Below are 18826 nucleotides of genomic sequence, written 5' to 3'. Positions count from 1 at the left end.
TGTGCATGGAGGTGCAATTCATACTTATGCCATGCCTGAGTCGGGTTGCATAAACATCTAGATAACTGTGTGTCCACATTTCTGTAGATCTTTCCTATAAATGGGTTATGGTTTTCAACTACTCCCATTTCATACACATCCCAGTATTAAAGGTGATAAACATGGTATGTGGTATATTTTCACTATTTCATTTTTTATTGGACATTTTATCAGATACCACCTGACATTAACATGAGTGAAATCATTGAAAAAGAGAAGATATGGTATGAAAAGCAAGTAATTTTGTTCTGTATGCTAGATGATGTTTTGGCTTGCTAGGGTCAGTATATGGCAGCCCCTCTTCCCTTATTTTTAAGCTTGTTTTTACTACCTTTTTTTAAACTGATTCCATATGATAAAATAATAATAATAAAGGAAAAAATAAAATGGAATTAATCTGTCCTTTTATTTTAATTATCTTAATGGTCATTTGGGTCACAACAGAGTCAATCCAATCATCATACCATTTGTGATCATTGAAAGAGCTCAATAAGTTGAAAAAAACATGGGTCTGATGATACATGATTCATTCAATTAGCAAACATTTTGAGCTGCTTCTTCATGCAAAACATTAAGCTAACACTAGGGTTGAAGGATAATGAAATAGATACCTGCTCTAGAGAAGATCTCCGTGGGAGAACAGTCCCATGAAAAGTTATACTAGAATCTTATTCATAAAATAGGTACATACATTATTTTTGAATTAGGACTAATGAAGGCTTATTGATTGATTTTTAACCACATAAAGCAGGTACATAAAGCAGAATTATTTCTTGTACTAAGTAAAGGTATTTACCTTTAAAAATCTACATTTCTATCTATATTCTCTCTCTCTCTCTCTCTCCCTCTCATTCTCTAGCTATGGCTGTGCGACAGAAATCCCTAAAGGTGACTTAATCTTAGATCTTGTCAAGTGGCTGACTGTTTGCCGTATAGTTACTCACCTTCTCTGTGCTTCAGAATTCTCAGCTGCCAAATAAGAAAAGGTTCTTAGAATCATTAATATGTATAATTCCAATGAAATTATTTGGGCTCCTTGGAGAAAACTATACAGCCAGGCAGAATTTATTGTTGCTGTTATTGTTTGCTGTTAACTAATTTAAAGTAACTTGCAATTATCTTAATATCATGCCACCCATAAGTGATAGTGGGATATATTTTCAGAGTTCAAATATTGTTTTCTTTATTACAGGTTTCTTTTCTCCATGGAAAACTCCAAAGCCTGTAAGTTGGGATTATTATGCTTCTTTCTTTATTTCTGGTTATTATTGCAATCCCATTAAGTAAAGGTTGAATTGGGTGACCTCAAAATCTCTTCCACCTCTGAGACTCTGTGATGTCAAAAGAACAAATCCTCTCTGTCCTTTTGTCTCGTATTTGTCCTACAAATACAAGAATAGCCCATCTTACTTTCTTACAAAGATGATTCTACCTATTTTTTAATATACTTACAAAATGAGCATTAACACTATTCAGTATGGTGTACTGAAAATACTTTAGAAATCTTTATTTTTCCCCTGTCAAAAATACTATAATTTTTATAACATGGAATTTTTAGGAACAATGCAAATTATAGGCCCAGAGGTCTTGACCTGCGGATTAAATCTGTTCCACCAGAAATTTAGCTCTAGATATTTATGTTTGCATTTTAATATATACAGAACTAAATATATATGTGTGTCTGTATATATGTCTGTGTGTGGGTCGGGATTAACTGTAAATTGAGAATTGCAAATTTTCATATATATATATATTTTCCACCAAACCTGAAAGTCACTCAAAGTGGTGCTTCTGAATGTTCCTCAGATACTGGTGATCTCTGCCATCCCCTAACCTCTCTGGGCCTACTTCCTTTATGAATCATCCTGAAATGTTGATGCCGATGTAGGAGGCTGATGGATGTTAATAATCTCTCTGTAAGGCTAGGTTAACCATGTTGGCTTCACAGTTAGAGATGATTTTTATTTGCCATTAGATTGAAACTAGTAATTGCCCAAGTCCCAAGAGCTGGGACTGGTCGTCAGGGCGTGAGAATTGTCTACTCTAACTGGAATGTATAAAACCTATGACTGGAAGAGAACAGCAAAGTGATTCAAGTCAAAAAAACTCAGATGGGGCCGGCCACGTGGCACAAGCGGTTAACTGCATGCGCTCCACTGCGGCGGCCCGGGGTTCGCCGGTTTGGATCCCGGGCACACACCGACACACCGCTTGTCAGGCCATGCTGTGGCGGCGTCCCATATAAAGTGGAGGAAGATGGGCATGGGTGTTAGCCCAGAGCCAGTCTTCCTCAGCAAAAAAAAAAAAAAAAAAAAGAGGAGGATTGGCAGATGTTAGCACAGGGCTGGTCTTCCTCACACACACAAAAAACTCAGAGAATCACATCTTCCACCCACTTCTTTTCTTTCCTCTCACAGTCAGCAGCTCAGACGAAAGTGGCCCCTAGTCTGACCAGTGAGTAGGAAATTCTTGGGTTAATTTTATGCTTCTCTTATTTCCTTCACTGAGGGAATATTTAACTGCTTGGTTTTCTCATTTTAGAAATGGAGATAATATAATTTTTCATACTTTTCAAGTGCAATAACTGGCTTAATTAAATAACATGCCTTGAAAATGGTTTGAAGACATGTGAAAATAAAATTTTATTGAGCCCCGTAATATTCCTGAGCTCCAGCTTTCTCTCAAAGAGAGATGTGGAAGCCAGGAGCTGGAAACGAGGGACTGACGCTGTCAGAGCTGCAGAACGTTCTCACCAAGCATGTCATCATTTAGAATTTGGCTCATCTGGTCCACGGAGAATATCAGATGGGAAAACCAGTCCTATTTGGGCTTAGTAAACCACTTAGTGATACATGTGATTTTGAAAAGAAGTGTTTAAAAATGTTTAATATGAAATTTGTTTTATCTTGACCAAAATCTAAATAATTCCTTCCTTTCACCATCAAAGTTAAATCTGTGCTCTGTGGTTACACACATCTTTAATTTAACAAGAAACCTTGCACCCTCATCATGGTGCTACAATTATGCAATCTAGTGATTTCCTTATACGTACCACATTTACACAAATTACGCCATTTGGCATAATTACAGCATTTGCTGTCATTATAGTAATTACATCCATAGTCAATAATTCCAAAAAAGGTTTTATAGAACTCAATTTACAGTTGATCCTGACCCATACATCTCTGCAAAAGCTAAGGCTTGGACTTCCAGGTCCTAGACTGAGTGAAGATAGAGGACTATAGATTTAATGTCCTCCATGTATCTATCAGAAACGTTTTAGACTAAGGACTATCGTGAGAGGCAGTAGGGTATATGGTTTAGGGTGCAGGCTCTGATAGCATACTGCCTGGGTTCAAATTTTGCTTCTTCTCCTTCTAGCTATGTGGCCTTCAACTAGCTGCTTAAACTATCAGTATCTCAAGTTCTACATCTGTAAAATGGAGACAATAATAATACCCCTCTCGTATGGTTCTTGTGAAGAATCTATGAGTTAATCCATGTAAGGTGCTTAAAACAGTGGCTTTATATGTTGAGCTCAAAAATATAAACTACTGTCATCCTAGAAAGCAAACCCTCCATGCATAAACTCTTAATAAACTAATTACTCTATGAAATGAACATAGTTTGCTAAACTATTCATTTAAACAAATATATAAGTATATACCCACAGTATATGGATTTATAAACTCCTCTGAGGAGGATTGATGACATCCTTAGTCAGGATAAGGAAATATTATCTTGAGTGAGATCTCTCCTCCTCCTGGTCCTGTGTCATTCCCTGACCTCCTGATCCATATCTTAAGCTAATCCATGTCAAGATAGTCACTTCCTGTTTGACAAGTAATATACTAACTGTCGTGAGTTCTCATTCTCTCATTCTGGAAGGGATCCAAGTTCATCCTTCAAGTATAGAATCAAGCCACGTGCCTTCATCTCTCAGCTCTGCCCTAAAATAGTGAGGGCGTGTGTTTAGACTACTTCAGCTTCTGTAGGAAGCAAACGATTTCTAGATAGAGTATTTCATGGGTGGGTAGGGGGAGGGAGATCCTGCGTTATTCACAAGCCCTCTTCTTCCAGTGTGCACTCCAGAACCAGAAGGTGGGGTTAAAAAAATTAACCTCACCATGACTGAGTTTTTCTGTTTAATGTTTGAAGCCCTGTTGTGGGCTGTATGTCCACTCTGTCCACTGATATTTCAGTGACTGTCCTCTCATACAGTTGGGCATTCATTCATTCACCAAGCCTAGCAGAGATACAAGGCTTCTCCCAGATGTAGAAAACAACTTCGTTTCCATTTTTCCTTACTCTAGTGTGATGTTAACAAATATCGGCCTAGGTATGGACACCACTGGGACTAGACAAGGCCCAATCAGAAGCCTTGTGAGAGGTAAATACCTGGCAGATAGCACAGCTCTAGACCGGTCAAGGCCAGGAAGATGCTAGAGGTGGAGCGAGTGAGGCCCATGGACCTGGGCAGGGGGACAGGATCGGAATCTAGAGTTTCACAAAGGTTGAGAGGAACAAGTGAGCACAGAGTGTCCTAGTTGGCAAGAAAAGTCCAGAGACCAAGTTGTCCAAGAAAGTAAGGAGAAGTCAACAGAGAGCACCCTTCAAAAGGCACTGTCAGATCAGCACACAGCCCCTGTGAGCAGGGGGTGACCTCTGCTCTCAGGGCAGATGGTTTGCTCCATGGTCTTCTGGAGAACGCATATCTCAGTTTGGGGGGTAGGGAGGTGTAGGACTGTGAGTCTGCTTTTTCAGTAACTTCATGGGCGCAGTGATTTTCTGCTCTACAATATTTTAAGAAACCCTGACAGAGTGACTTGAGGGTTGATGAATATCACAGCAAGATGTTGTGAATGCTTTACTCAGCATGAACTGGACTGTTGACTAATTCCCCCATCTCTGTCCCACAGAAATTGTAGAATTTGTCAGTCTGCCACGGAAACTTTCCCAGACAGTGCCCAAAGCATTATTTGTTCTTTAGTTTTAAGAATGTTTTTAGAAATACTAATATTTCACCTAAAGCATGTCTGCTCCAATGACTGTACATGAACAATACAAACACCTGCAAGACTTATGTGTGTATCAGATAACCCTCAGTGGAAGACAGGAGAAAGAAATAGACAACTGCTGAAGCCCTATAATGATGAGTGGGATACTACAGCTACTCAGACCATATTTCTAATTTATTTACTTTTTAGAATTTGGTATCTTATGTTTAGAAACAGAAGGGAGATGGTCACAGCCAGAATGCATCCACATGGTGCCTAAAGTCAGTAAAAGTGAAAAATAAAAAAGAATATGACTTTTGCTACAAATATGATTCTTTCCATCATAGCAAAGACACTGAGAATGGATGACCAAGGGAACCCAGATTGGCTTTCTAGATGAATTTTGCTCAAATGAATTATGAAGTGCATATTTAAAGATTTTTACTAAATGGGAGCAAAAGGCCCACTGAGCAGAAAATCAGCCAAAACTCCAAGCAAATTGACCAGTTATTCTCCTCAATGTATCATTATGTAAAAAAGCACTCCCATTATAGTTATAGATTGGTTCTGACCCAGAGTCTGCCGCTGACAGCTGCTGGACCTCTCTGCACTCCTAGAGATTATGTTTAGTATAAGGGAACTGACCTCAACTAAGGCTTGTCCATCCTTGTTAGCTGTAGAACATTTGTTCAAATGAAATCTTGGTCAGTAGCCCATATAGAAAACAAATTAAAATGAAGCCAATTGTCTTGGTCCCTTCGGACTACCATGACAAAGTGTCATAGACTGGGTGGATTATAAACAACAGAAATTTATTTCTCACAGTACTGCAGGCTGGGAAGTCCAAGATCAAGGCACTGGCAGATTCATTGTCTGTTGAGAGCCCATTTCCTAGACAACCATCTCTTCTCTGTAATCTCACCTAGCAGAAGGAGCTAGGGAGCTCTCCTGGGTCTCCTTTATAAGGGCACTAATCCCATTCATGAGGGCTCCACCCTCGTGTCCTAATCACGTCCCAAAGGCCCACCTCCTAGTACCATCACCGTGGGCGTTAGAATTTCAACATACAAATTTGGGGGGGACTCAAACATTCAGACCATAGCAGCAGTCTTATTGAGAGAAGGGTCAGTGACCCATTTATTTCCTAGTTTGCTGGCTCACCCAATCCCTGCCACAGTCCCAAATACGTAAGCAGGTCATGAGGAGCTTTGCGGTACACAGTGACGTGCACAGTGCGTGGTACCTCACATCCCCTCCAGCTTTAAAATATTTGTGATTGAGAGATCAGAGCTGCTGTTGGAGCCCTGGCCAAAATATAGCGAGTGTGAAAAGAAAAGCAGGACACTGCAGTATGGGACAGAAAGTTATAATCCTGCCAAAATAGTGTATCAAAACTAGTTTTTTAAAAAAGAACAGTTATGAGTCAGCCAGATTTTTTAAAAAAGGAACAGATAACCACATTTTATTGATGATTTCATTCAATCACTAAATTAACATTTTCTGAGCACTTAGTATGCGTTAGTAATACAGCAATGAGAAAGACTCTGTCCCCTGCAGCCTCTGTCCCCAACATGATCTATTTGAGGAGACATAAGTAGACTTATCATTACGATTGGGTGTGATGAGTAGTGTGAAGGGTAGGCAGAGGGTGCTGTGGGAGCACCCAGGAGGGACGTGTAACCAGATCAGGAATGGTCAGCAAAGGTCTTCTAGAAGGGACGTGTCATCAGAATCTAGTAGCCAGGTAAAATGAAGACGGGAGATTGAAGAGCAGAAAATGGATAAACTTTGCAGGTAAAAGGAGAAATTAAGAAAGTATGCAAAAGTTCGGAGGCAGGAGAGAACCTGATGGATCCTAGGGAATGAAAGGAGACACCATCAGCAGGTAGGAGAAAGGTGAGCAGAAACCGGGTCCTGAGGAGCCGCTTAAGGCCCTGCTAGGGAGTTTGGCCTTTACGCTGAGGACTATGCTCAATTTTAGGCAAGAGGGTAGCCTAATCTAATTTTTACACAAAATAGGTTTAGTCAAAGCAGAAAGGTAGAAGTTGAGTTTGAATGAGGAATCAGTTGATTGTTGAATGAAGGTGAAGTTGATGATGCAAATAGGTCATCCCGGTGACCCTGGCTTTCTTCTTGATGGAAGGATACTAGCTTCTGCTTTATCTCCCTCGCAGCGCTATGGTGAGGATCAAAGAAGAGACTGTATGTGAGAGAGCATGGTAAACTAGGAAGTGTTCTATAGATCTTCAATAAATTATGGTGGTAGCAACAGCAGCAGCAGCATTTTGGGGAAGAACCTGCCAGATTAGCAGTACATGAGGCTTCACAGAAGACTCTGAACAATTCATAAATCCCAGATGGTTGTATTATTCCTTATAAACTATAAGGAAAGTGACTGAATGTTTCAGTTCAGGAGATTGTTGGGATATGCATAGGTGTCAAATGAATGAATACCTGCAGACTACTTGATTTTCCTCTGGTTTAGTCAAAATGGTGTAACGTATTGGGGCCATCTTAGAAAAGAATAATACCATACAGTTCTACACACTTAACACATAAATTATCTTGAGATTCATGTTATCTTTATTTTATAGTGAAAGAAACAGACTCAGAGAGATTAAGTGATTTGCTGAAGATTATCAGCTGATAGGTGACAAGGTTAAATAAGTTTGTATTCAAAAGTCAGGCACCAGTTGTAGTTATAACAGTCTGTGGTGCGTTATTATATAGAAATAGAATCTTTTCTCTCAAGGCACTTATACCAAAGTTATAAGTGTTTCTTGGAAGCATTTGTGGAAGTTTGTCTGCAGGGCAAGAAAGTCTAACTTAAGATGAGGGTTGGGGTACGTGACAAGGGAAATCACAAAAAAGAATTCATCGTCAATCATTTTCTCTACTCTCTTTCACTTTCCAGATAACAGACCGATGGGAGAACCAAGGCAGTCCTCAAACAAGTCTATCTGCTCCGGCCATACCGCAGAACCTGCCCTTCCCACCCGCCCTTCACAGGAGTTCCTTTCCTGACTCAACAGAGGCCTTTGACCCCAGGAAGCCTGACCCTTATGAGCTCTACGAGAAATCTAGAGCCATTTATGAAAGTAGGCGTAAGTGAAGGCTACATAAAACAAGGGTACATTAATAATAGCTGAAGCCCTGCCAGGAGATGTATTGAGGCTGAAATGATCTGGCATGATTTTATATTCTGAGGTTCAAAAATTGTGTCAAAAGTAAAGCCAGCTGATCTAAACGTTTCTAAAAAAAAAAAAAAAGTCTATCAACTCTTAAAAAAAGAGCTTATGGGGCCGGCCCGGTGGCGCAAGCGGTTAACTGCGTGCATTCCGCTGCGGAGGCCCAGGGTTTGCCGGTTCGAATCCCGGGCGCGCACCGACGCAGGGCTTGTCAGGCCATGCTGCGGCGGTGTCCCATATAAAGTGGAGGAAGATGGGCATGGATGTTAGCCCAGAGCCAGTCTTCCTCAGCAAAAAGAGGAGGAGTGGCAGATGTTAGCTCAGGGCTGATCTTCCTCACAAAAAAAAAAAAAAAGAGCTTATATCTTTTGGTTTTAACTTTTATAACTTTTGGTTTTAGCTTGGTTTTAACTTTTCCTACTTTTTTTCCACTAAGCCCGTGAGGAGAATCAGGAATGTGTATTTGAGGGAAGCGAAGGAGGTTGCTAGTTTTGTTTTTCACCAAATAAGAAGAAGAAATGTTTGGGATTTTTTTTTTGTTTAATCTGATCTTGAGTCTGAAGCTTAGATTTTTCTTAGAGCCTTGAATGCAGTCATTGAAGAATTTAGGGCCATGAGGAGAATGTTAGGCAAGTCCTTCCAACTCACAATCGTGAAAGTAATGGTTCCAAAAGCAGCACAGAGCCAGGGGCCCATCATTTCCACCCAAAACTTCTGCTTTGCATTTATGCAGTAGGGCCCATTTGAAAGTTCAGTCATAAAGTATCGTGTATGCACTTGTCATCCTATTTGAAGGTCTTCTAAAATTATTTCGTTGTACTATATAAATATTAGAAAGCAAAAGTTTTTAAAATTGCATGTACATTCATTGTGCCTCTTTTCACCATCTAACAAGTCATCTCTTCCGAATGTTAGAGGACAGGGATCTGAATGGCATAAATGTATAATCTGTGAGGGAAAGACACAGTACACTCTGAACCTGAGTGAATGATCAAGGAACCTAGCCTAGCAAGAAGGGATTGGTCCCTGGCGCTCCCATTTGTGGTCTGCTGATTTCCTTTGTTTCAGTGTTCTGCCAATGTCTTCTTTCCAACTTTATCATCTGAAGCATGAATAGCAAATTTTAAGTTGTGTGTGATCTCAGAGGATCTCAAATCTGCTTACTCTTCAATGAGCTCAGGGGCTAAGAATTATGCACCCAGCTGGTAAGGGAAAAAGTAGACATAATACCTTCTCCCCAACCTCTACAACTCTTTGTAGAAGTAATTTTGGTTGATAAAATAGTCAGGACAGCAGGCCATTGAGAAACCATTTTCATCCACATGAATCTCCCCCTCCACCTCTTTTTTTAAAATAATCAGCTATGTCAGGGCTACTGTATTTCATTCTTCCTCTCTGGGTGAACAACTGAAATGTCTTTAAAGGATTGTATAGTTAGAGTGTCTTTGCTGTGGTAGACTAAGAACAAAGTAGGCATTTTCAGCTGTATAAGGTAGGGTATGAATTCAGGGTATTAATGGTCATTAACCTGAAAAAAAATTGAAAAGATTTCAGCACAGCTCTTAATACCTTTTCTGCTTCAATAATCATTTGCTGAGTATTCACCTTACTCTTGGTATTGTGGGAAGACACCAAAGATGAGTGATATGTCCTGTTCTCACAAACTTAACTGGGGCAATAAGAAGAATAAGTGTAAACAAGTGGAGATCGAGACGCAGGAGAAGTTCTAACTTGGAAGGTTGAAACACATTGCAGGATTTAAATGTCATCCTCAGGTCCTCGGCTTGTTTAATTTTTCGGTTACGTTTAGAGAGCATCAAGAGATGCTTCCTCCTGTTTTGCAGTTTCCTGACCAATGCAAAGCTTTATTATTCAGGACAAAGGCAATGTTGGTGTTTATTCCATCTTCTCTTGATGGTGTCTCATACTGTTGTGCCCTCAGTTTCTGAGCAGGAATTACGCATGACCTTCTTTTCAACCTGAAAAGAATTCTCATTTCTTCATCCAGCCCCTGCAATGCTATTTCTGTTCGTTGCCTTTCCACTCCTCACCTGGCACTAACTGAGCAGACCAATCCATGAGCAATCCAGTCCTCCCCTCACTTTCTTTCTCAGTCTTCCTCTGGGAGCTCTTTATCCCCTTTGCTACTGCAGCCAAAGGAACAACAAACATCCTGACTCCCTGCCCCATCCCCCCGCCCCTATCAGTGCCCACATATGCCACCGCTGCCACCCCTCTAATCGTGTTCCCCCTTCTTGTTTTCATCAGCTCTCTCTAATGTTTCTAAGGTCGCAGTAATGTTTTCAGGGTCACAACTCTTAGGAAGCCAAAAGAGGGCAAGCTCATTTTCTTTCCCATCCTTCTCTTTTCTATCGTGTTATTTCATAACACTAAATGGAGTGTGAATGAAACACAGAAATCCTGTCAGGGTGAGAAAAGCTCTACCCCGAAGAAGAGGGAGACCAAAAAAGCAAGGTGCCACTTTGCCTAGTCTCTGGATAGCTGAGCGGTTCCCTCTACGTGTGGACATGCAAGTGTCTGGAAAGAACAAAACAGCCTTCTATACTTCTCCTGTTTCCAAGTATGAAAAACTTTCGTTCTCTCATAAATTTTTAAAACAATACCAAAAAAAAAGTTTTTAATGAATGAGGGGAAAGCTCAGTCTATTTCTCATCATCTTCAAACAGGTTTCTTCTTTTTTAGTGACCATGAAATGTATGCATCCAAACAAAAGACCCATATTCAAAGTTTTGTTTGAGAACCACTCCTATTCTTATTCCTTTGAATCACGTGCATAACATTTAGGTTTGGCTCTGTTTATTCCTGAGTCCCCGAACTTTTTCCTGAGAGAAACATCAGTGGGAACAGAGAAAGTATGGAAGGGACTCCTCACCAAAGCTGTCCAAACCAAGTCCTTTGACATTTTCCTTGGCCAGTAGCAAGCTCTTGGTATCCTCCCTGACAACAGGTCTAAAGCTAAAGGGAGGTTTTGCATTCACATTCAAAACAGGCCTACAGTAATGGAATAAAAGGATGTACCTCCACCCACAGGCTTCTGCTGTACAGAGCCACAGAGTATTTGTCACATCAGGGCTGTCAAGAAGTATTTGGATTCAAGTCACCAGTCTCCTGCAAATGATGGAAATTTATCAAATGATGTAAATGCTGCTGTGCCTCATTTGGCTCATAATTAGATTATGCTGACATTTTAATGTGCATGCACAGGACATCTTAATAAAGATGTATTCCTGAAAAAAAAGGCGGTGATTTTAAACAAAGAAAGACAACCGTAGGATCCTAGAGCCACATGAAACAGAACATGACAGGTACACGCTTATGAGAGGAAAGCTAGGAGCACCTCGCTTCTTCATGAGATCTCCTTATGATGAGGTGGGACTGAAGGAAGAGAGAAGGAAGATTCTTCACCCAGCAGGCAGGGCGATGCCTCTGACTTCAGAGCATCAGGCAGGGTGCCCGGAGGTGGCACCTCCAGGCTCCGCATCAATCAACAAGAAAGTATGAAACAGTATGTGTCTAGAACTCTGCTGGGCACTCCACAAGAGAAAATTCACTAGAAATAATCTCTGCTCACACAAAGCTTACAGTGAAACTGGGGACACAAACAAAAACGTAGGAAAACAATTCAGGAATGAGACTGCATTACACAACACAGCAAATAATATCAGGATATTAACATGTGAAATTGTGCAGTAAATATAGACAATAGTTTAAATATAATTAGACCAATAGTTTCTCATTCCATGTGCAAAACTGATGTTTAATCAAGACAATGTCATGTATTAATATCTTTTAATTATCAAAAATCTCATTAATCAATGGAGAACTCTGTGCAAACATAAATTTTTTTCTAACTTAATTCCACATAAGCTTAAAGCTTATATACATGAAATAAGAACCATGCCCAAAAAAAATCCCAAAAGAAGTTTTGAGCAATGAAGTTTCTGGATTTCATGTTAATGATTTAAGCATTGACCCTCTCTCATTACCAGCAATTCCCAGAAAAGAGCAAAACTCTCCCAACCTTCATCTCTACCCAAGACTTTTAGATAAACATCACTTTTCTCTTTGTGCAATGGCCTCTGTTGATAATTGACTTCTTGCTGTCCCCATTACTTGCATTTTTTAAAATTGAAAGCAAAGGAAAATACCCAGCTTTGTGTAATGGGATAAGCCATGCTGTTTTTTACTTCTCCCTTCTCTGTCCTTTTCCCAGTAGTCTCATGAAAGAAGGACTTTATTTTCTTTGCAATCACAAGAGGAAGGGCTTGAATTTTCTCAGTCCGTGTGCTAACATTCCGAATGTTGGACTATGTACACCATTTCTAACCTTGAAAAAAAAAACTATTTCTGAAGGCCCGCACTGCTTTCCCCCTCCCATCTCCTCCTGCCATTCTTTCTCCATACACAATTGCGTCATTGCTTCCACCGCGTATTTCTGATTTGGTAAGAAACATTTTGTAATGGCCTGCTTACCCGTGAGACTACGTCAGGTGACTACACGTGCCATCTGCCCAGGACGGTCGTACTCTGTGTTGTCCTGGCATAATATTAATAGCTCCCCTTTTACTTGCCAGAATGTCCTCATTTGAATAATAAATTATATGGTTTCCCTTAATGACATAATCTATTAAAAAAATAGACATCATTACTGTCCAAGAAAAGCATATATCTAAATGCACAGACTATGAATACAAGTTTTAATACCTACTCAGATAAATAACTTCTTTCAAGTTAATTTATTTGGCTGACTGAATTTTTGCCCATACATGTTTTTTTCCTAATTTGAGATGAAGACTTATGTGGTGGCTTGTCTTGGTAGCCAAACTCCCAATGAACTCTCTCCATACCCAGAAAATTGTACATATGTGCAAATCTAGAGCATGGCAAACTAAGTAGGAAAAGTAGGTAGCAAGGCTTCACTCGTGTAAGTACTATGCCATGGAGTCTCAGTCTTATCACAGAGAATAAATCAGATTCGACATCGCAATAATCACAGGACCAAAAGGGAGTTAATTTTGTCTGTCTTCTTGCCCCTAGGAAAGATTACACTTAAATAACTGCAGAAAAATGGTTATCATGGCTCTTTTTTTAAATGCCAAGCAAGGCAATATAAAGTGCCAACAAAAATGAGCATGGCTCACTTTGGAATCTTACAAAATAAAGTTTTGATCATGCTAATGAATGCGGTGATTTAGGAGAGAGCGCCTGTCATGTTGCTTCACTTTTCTTTAAGCCGGACTTATTCTAAAGGTTTGTTTTATCATCCTCAGCTCATGAAACCATTTCTTGGGCATACACCCCACCACAGCCTCAGAACTGGGGCAGACAAGCAGGAGGAAAACAGAAATAGAGAAGAAAAATCCTTGTTCCCTGAAACTCTTCCCTCATGATTCTGTCCCTTAGTGTGAACCCAAGTTGAATTATGACTGAAGTTGTCCAAACTTTTTTCTTTTCACCTTGAACCTTGGTTATTATAAATAAACAATTTATGAGGTACAACATGCCCATACTCCTTTGCAGTAAGACATCACTCAAATGTAAGATCATAAAAGTGTCAGGGATCCGTCTGGTGCACTGTGCCTTATGGTATAACCTCTTTAGAACAGAAATTCTTCTGGAATTTCTTTAAAAAGAGTTCACACGATCAATTTTTCTTTCCAGAAATTAGGAAGCATCAACCCGTAATAAGCAATGAGTATCTCTCAGCAAAGGTAGCAATCAAAAGTACCCACAGGCAGGTAAAGAGCGTAATGGAGGAGCAAACTGTTTTTAGTACTGTCCTTGAAATGAAATTATAATTTGTAGCCGATCAAAAATAGACAGTTGTATTTTCATATCTGTGGCTTTTATCCTGCTCTCACGTGCTTCAATATTCATTGTGGAATTCTGTTATTGTTCAGTATCCTAATGCACACATAATTCATGCTGATCACAAATGGGTGATTGTATTTCTAAACTATCGGTTTTCTGCTGCTCTTTCCTTGTTATTAGTGAGCAGGGGTTGTAGTTTGTGCTGTCTCCCATCCTAACAGGCGAACCCCTTGGAAAGATGGGGTAGTATAAAAATATTAGCCACCACGACACAGCGCTTGAGACTGTAAATGGAAACTGACGGTGGGAGCCACATCACGCAAAGTAGATACACAAGACCCACAGCGCTCAGAACCACAGCCCCAAAGCCTGTGGGAGTGCTTCCGCTTGAGCCTTCCTGTCTCCAGTCTCCTTTACCGAGACGATTAAACACCTGACACAGTCAAGCTGGAAATATCAATAGATTTAAAAAGGTTTTGATAAATTCATGGATGCCATAGCTGCAGGCAGTATTAAGTGGTCATGAAAGGCCACCTTGCCTTCCTCGAGAACATCCACATGTCAAAACACTGCTCTAACAAGCCCTGGCCTCATTTGCTTGGACACTGCTGGTGTCCAGTGGCCTTAAAGTACCACCCACAAATTTTCTCCAGAGCACTATCTTATTTTAGTGAAATATTAAAATAAGATGATATGTAAATGTTAAGACACTTTTACCAGGGACTTTAGCATTAGAATCATGAAAGACTAGAAAAAAATTTAATAACATTATCATTTTAAATGTCCTTGACTGTACTATGAAGGTTAATTTTCTGTACCTTTTTCCCATGGGAAAACCGTTACTGCTTTCCTTAGATTAATTTGAGCTATGATTTGATCTCTGAAAAAATTTGCCTTTCAACTGAAGTTTCTAATATATTTATGCATCACTTTGCAGTTATAATATATTAATAAAGGAGATCAGTCAATCTAGTTAAGCTGTGTTTGCCATTTTTAATACGTAGATTTTAATTTGGAAATCTAATTTCAAAAATAACATTTTCGAGGAGCTTTGTAAATAACTATGGTAATATTTATATTTCTAACAGGATACATTTAATAGAGAAAGTTACCGTGATATGAACTAAGTAATAAAGATAGTGAAATAAAAGTTAGGTTGGAGACACATTTTTCCCATGTATTTTAGAAATTAGATCCAATCCAATAGCTTAGAAATGTATTTCATTCAGTAGTTTAAACTTAATGCTCCTGGAGTCAGGCAGGGGAGAAAGTGTGAGAAGTAAACTCTACAATCAGTCCTTGATTGAAAGTTATTTAGTGTGTCAAAGCATTTTGGTGGTGGCACAAGTTGACAATGTAACGCAAAGTACTTTCATGAATAAAGATGAGACCATCAGGGCCGCAGTGAACTGAGTGTAATTGCTAGATGGCAAGTAGGTCCTAGTGAGATTATGATAATAAAAAATGTCAGTTTTACAACTAATGGAAGTGTTCAGAAGGTAGCAGTCTTCTGTCCCTGATACAGCTCTATCTTTGTGATGAAAGGATATTTCGCAATTCATTATCCTAAGCAGTCACACTAAACATGAAGGTTTTTTAAAAAATAACAATTCTGCTAGAAAATTGATTTGCCTTTACTATGAAAACACAGATTGCCTGGCAGTGATGATCATCCTGCCAGCGATGAGTGAGACTAGCTATTGAGGGTGCAGCGGGAACATGTGTCAAACACAGAAGCCTGGTGATGCTAGGCCTCACCATCACCCTCAAGAGGCTTCTCTTTCATTTTCATTGTTGAATAGTGTGGAACTCTCATTGGAAACAAACAAAGCTCAGTAAGAATACAATCAGAATTTGGTCTTATTTTTTTTAATTTAATGATAAAATACTCATTTTTTTCATAGTGCTTCATATAGTGTATATTACAGCATTAATATAGTATTTTATACTCATGTCCATGATTTTTTGTATTATGTGTAGCACAGATTACATCATAATCCTCGTGAAGGATCTCTATTGCTAAAATAAAACAATTTAACTCAACTCCTTATACATAACTTCAACTATCCAAATAATTGTAAGTGTCAAAATATTTGGACTGGTGTACATAAATCAACACAACCATTGATTGAATTTTCCACTTTTCATTTCAATACTTGATAACACAATATCATAACATGATCTAAAAAGACCTGTATTTACTGTGTGTATATTTCGGGTGCTGGATTGACTTTACTTTCAGATAAGCATTCTTATAATGAAAATCAAGGCTTAATACTTGGAAATGGTGCTCTTTTTTCCATTCTGATCTAAAAGAATTCAGATTTTTCTATTTTGCGTGCATGTGAAAGAAATACATGTACAGACATAGTCACATATATCAAACAGAGTAAATCTGTCCACTGACTTCCATGGATTTTTAGAGCAAAAAAAATCATTAAACATGAGCACAAGATTGGGGGTGAGTTATAATAGCAACAAAAAGAAAGTAAAGATGAATTTTAAAATGCCATAAATGAATTTCAATTTTAATTCCCCATTTTCCCATCCAGAACAAGTGCCACCAAGGACCAGTTTTCGAATGGATTCCTCTGGCAAGTATTCTTCAGTACTCACAGTCCTGTGAATGAAATGTCTTCCATTTTGTGTAACAAATCATTTTTCGGAGTAGTATCAGTTTATTAGTATATAATCACTGTGCTAATTTTATTCACCCACATAAGCATGTATTTAAGATATAAGACAGGAAGTCTTACTGAGGTGGGCATAAAGGTTGCCAAGGAAACAAACAAAAGACACAGGAAAACAGTCATATTCATTAATTTCTTTCATACAATGCTTTAGTAAAAGACTAGATTGAAAATCAAGTGCCAAAGAAAGCCACCAGACTGACAAGACCCGTGCTGTCCAATACAGTAGCTTCCAGCCTCATGTGGCTATTGGGCACTTGAGACGTGGCTACCCTGAATTTGGATGTGCTGTAAGATGTGTGTAAAATCCACACCAGATTTTAAAGACTTAGAATAGAATATCATAGTTTTGAGTTTAAGAGCTTTTAATAATAATCAATTTACTTAAAAGGAAAAAATTTTTTGACCTAACCATTCTGAAAATACTTACCAATGTTTGGTTTAGGCTAGAATATTTAATGTTGATATGGAAATGAAGGAGGAAAAGGAAGATTCAGATTTTTTTACTCTTAGGAAGCGCTTTGAACTGCTGATTAGACCACTGGATAGAAAGCCAGAACACTGAAACAATTGCAGAAAAGAGTGTTGCATAATAATAGTACTATTTCAGGTCTGTGAGCTCACAGCATACATCTCTAGAGTGTTTCCATGATGACAGCTCATTATCCATCTCAGCATGTTCTAACACCCCTTGGAGAATATATGTGCTTGAGATCATTTCATTCTGTAAGTTTCCATGTCATTTTTTTGGATACGTAGAAAATATGGAAGATATTGCTTAGCATTTTGTTCTCAAATAATGTCTAAAGTATTTGTTTAGCTTGGTCTGAAAAATCTTAAAGCATGATTGTTCTTATATACTGACTGTAAAATCCTTGTAATTTTTAAGACTATCTTACGCCCAGAGGGAAAATGAGACCCAGTAATTACAGTTGCAAAATGAAAGCAAGATTTAATTTGCGATTCTAAATCTCAGCTTACTGGCCAGAGCAAGCACATTTCTTCGAAATCTCAGCTTTTGAATGTACTTTGTTTAAAAACAAAAGAAGAAAAAGAAGAACCACCTAATAGTTAGGATTACCTTGATATATGTGCAAAATGATACTTTTACATTTTGAAAAATATACGTAACTTAAAAGAGAAAAGTTATAATATAGTTTGAATGTATTATACTACTGTGCAATCCAGATTTTCAAGACAAGAACCAATCCAAATATTTTGTTAAATGTCTACATAAGTTATCAAAATATTCTGGAAAATCATGACTGTATCCAAAATAAGTAGATCTCCCATACTACTTCTCACATTTATAAATATCCTTTATCAAATTGTGTCATGATTTTTGACTCACATATATTTATCATAATTATAAGGCATTTTATTAACTTTAGCTGCTAAGATGCTTAGGTACAGAGGCAAAATTGATAGTAGGAAGTTCTAAATAATGTAATTATGAAGCTAAGTGATAACTCTATAGTAGAATAATACTGTGGTTTATCAGGTCTACTAGGTTGGTGAGTATCTTAAAACAATTAAATTCAAGAAACATTTATTTAGCAACTCCTGCAGGCTGTGCATAATGGAGTACTATAGACAGGCAAAGATAATTTTGCCATCATCAAGGGAGAATGTTAGTGAGAAACAATGAATCCATAGCCAGGACCTCTGAATGGACAACAACCAAAGACAAGAGAGCCAGGGCATGGAGTGTCATAGAAACCAAAAGTAGAAATCACTTCCAGAAGGAGACCTTTCCTCGTTTAAAAACAAAAGAAATCAGAGTTCATAAATGGTACATCAACAGTATCAAATGAGGCATAGAAATCAGTCAGAATAAGAAAAGAGAAAATGGCCATTTGATTTGGTCATTAGCATGTCATCAATGACCTTAAAGAGAGCAGTTCAGTAACGCCAAGAGAGCGGAAGCCAGACTGACAGCAGTAAGTCAGAGATGAGAGAGTGAAGATGAGGAAGTGAAGGCTCCCCTAGAGACGACTCTCCTAAGGGAGAAATAAACGGGAAGAACAAGGGAGTATTTAGGGTGGGGACATCTGAGTTTATTTGAAGGCTGAGGGGAAGA

At 38.7% G+C, this 18826-nt stretch overlaps 1 protein-coding gene across 1 annotated transcript in view; it reads left to right on the top strand.

Moving 5' to 3' along the window:
• The window catches only part of MAGI2 (membrane associated guanylate kinase, WW and PDZ domain containing 2), a 978709-nt gene that overhangs the window by 804529 nt on the left and 155354 nt on the right, over positions 1–18826 (top strand). The window contains exons 11-12 of the mRNA XM_087434019.1: positions 1232–1263; positions 7951–8140. Of these exons, the coding sequence (XP_087290145.1) occupies positions 1232–1263; positions 7951–8140 (222 nt within the window). The remainder of the gene's footprint in view (positions 1–1231; positions 1264–7950; positions 8141–18826) is intronic.

This window comes from Ceratotherium simum, chromosome 1, assembly GCF_057802395.1.
Source record: "Ceratotherium simum simum isolate JZ-2026a chromosome 1, ASM5780239v1, whole genome shotgun sequence".
Taxonomy (NCBI): Eukaryota; Metazoa; Chordata; class Mammalia; order Perissodactyla; family Rhinocerotidae; genus Ceratotherium; species Ceratotherium simum.
The sequence above is the reverse complement of the archived record's forward strand: the minus strand, read 5'-3'. Positions and strand labels throughout refer to the sequence as shown.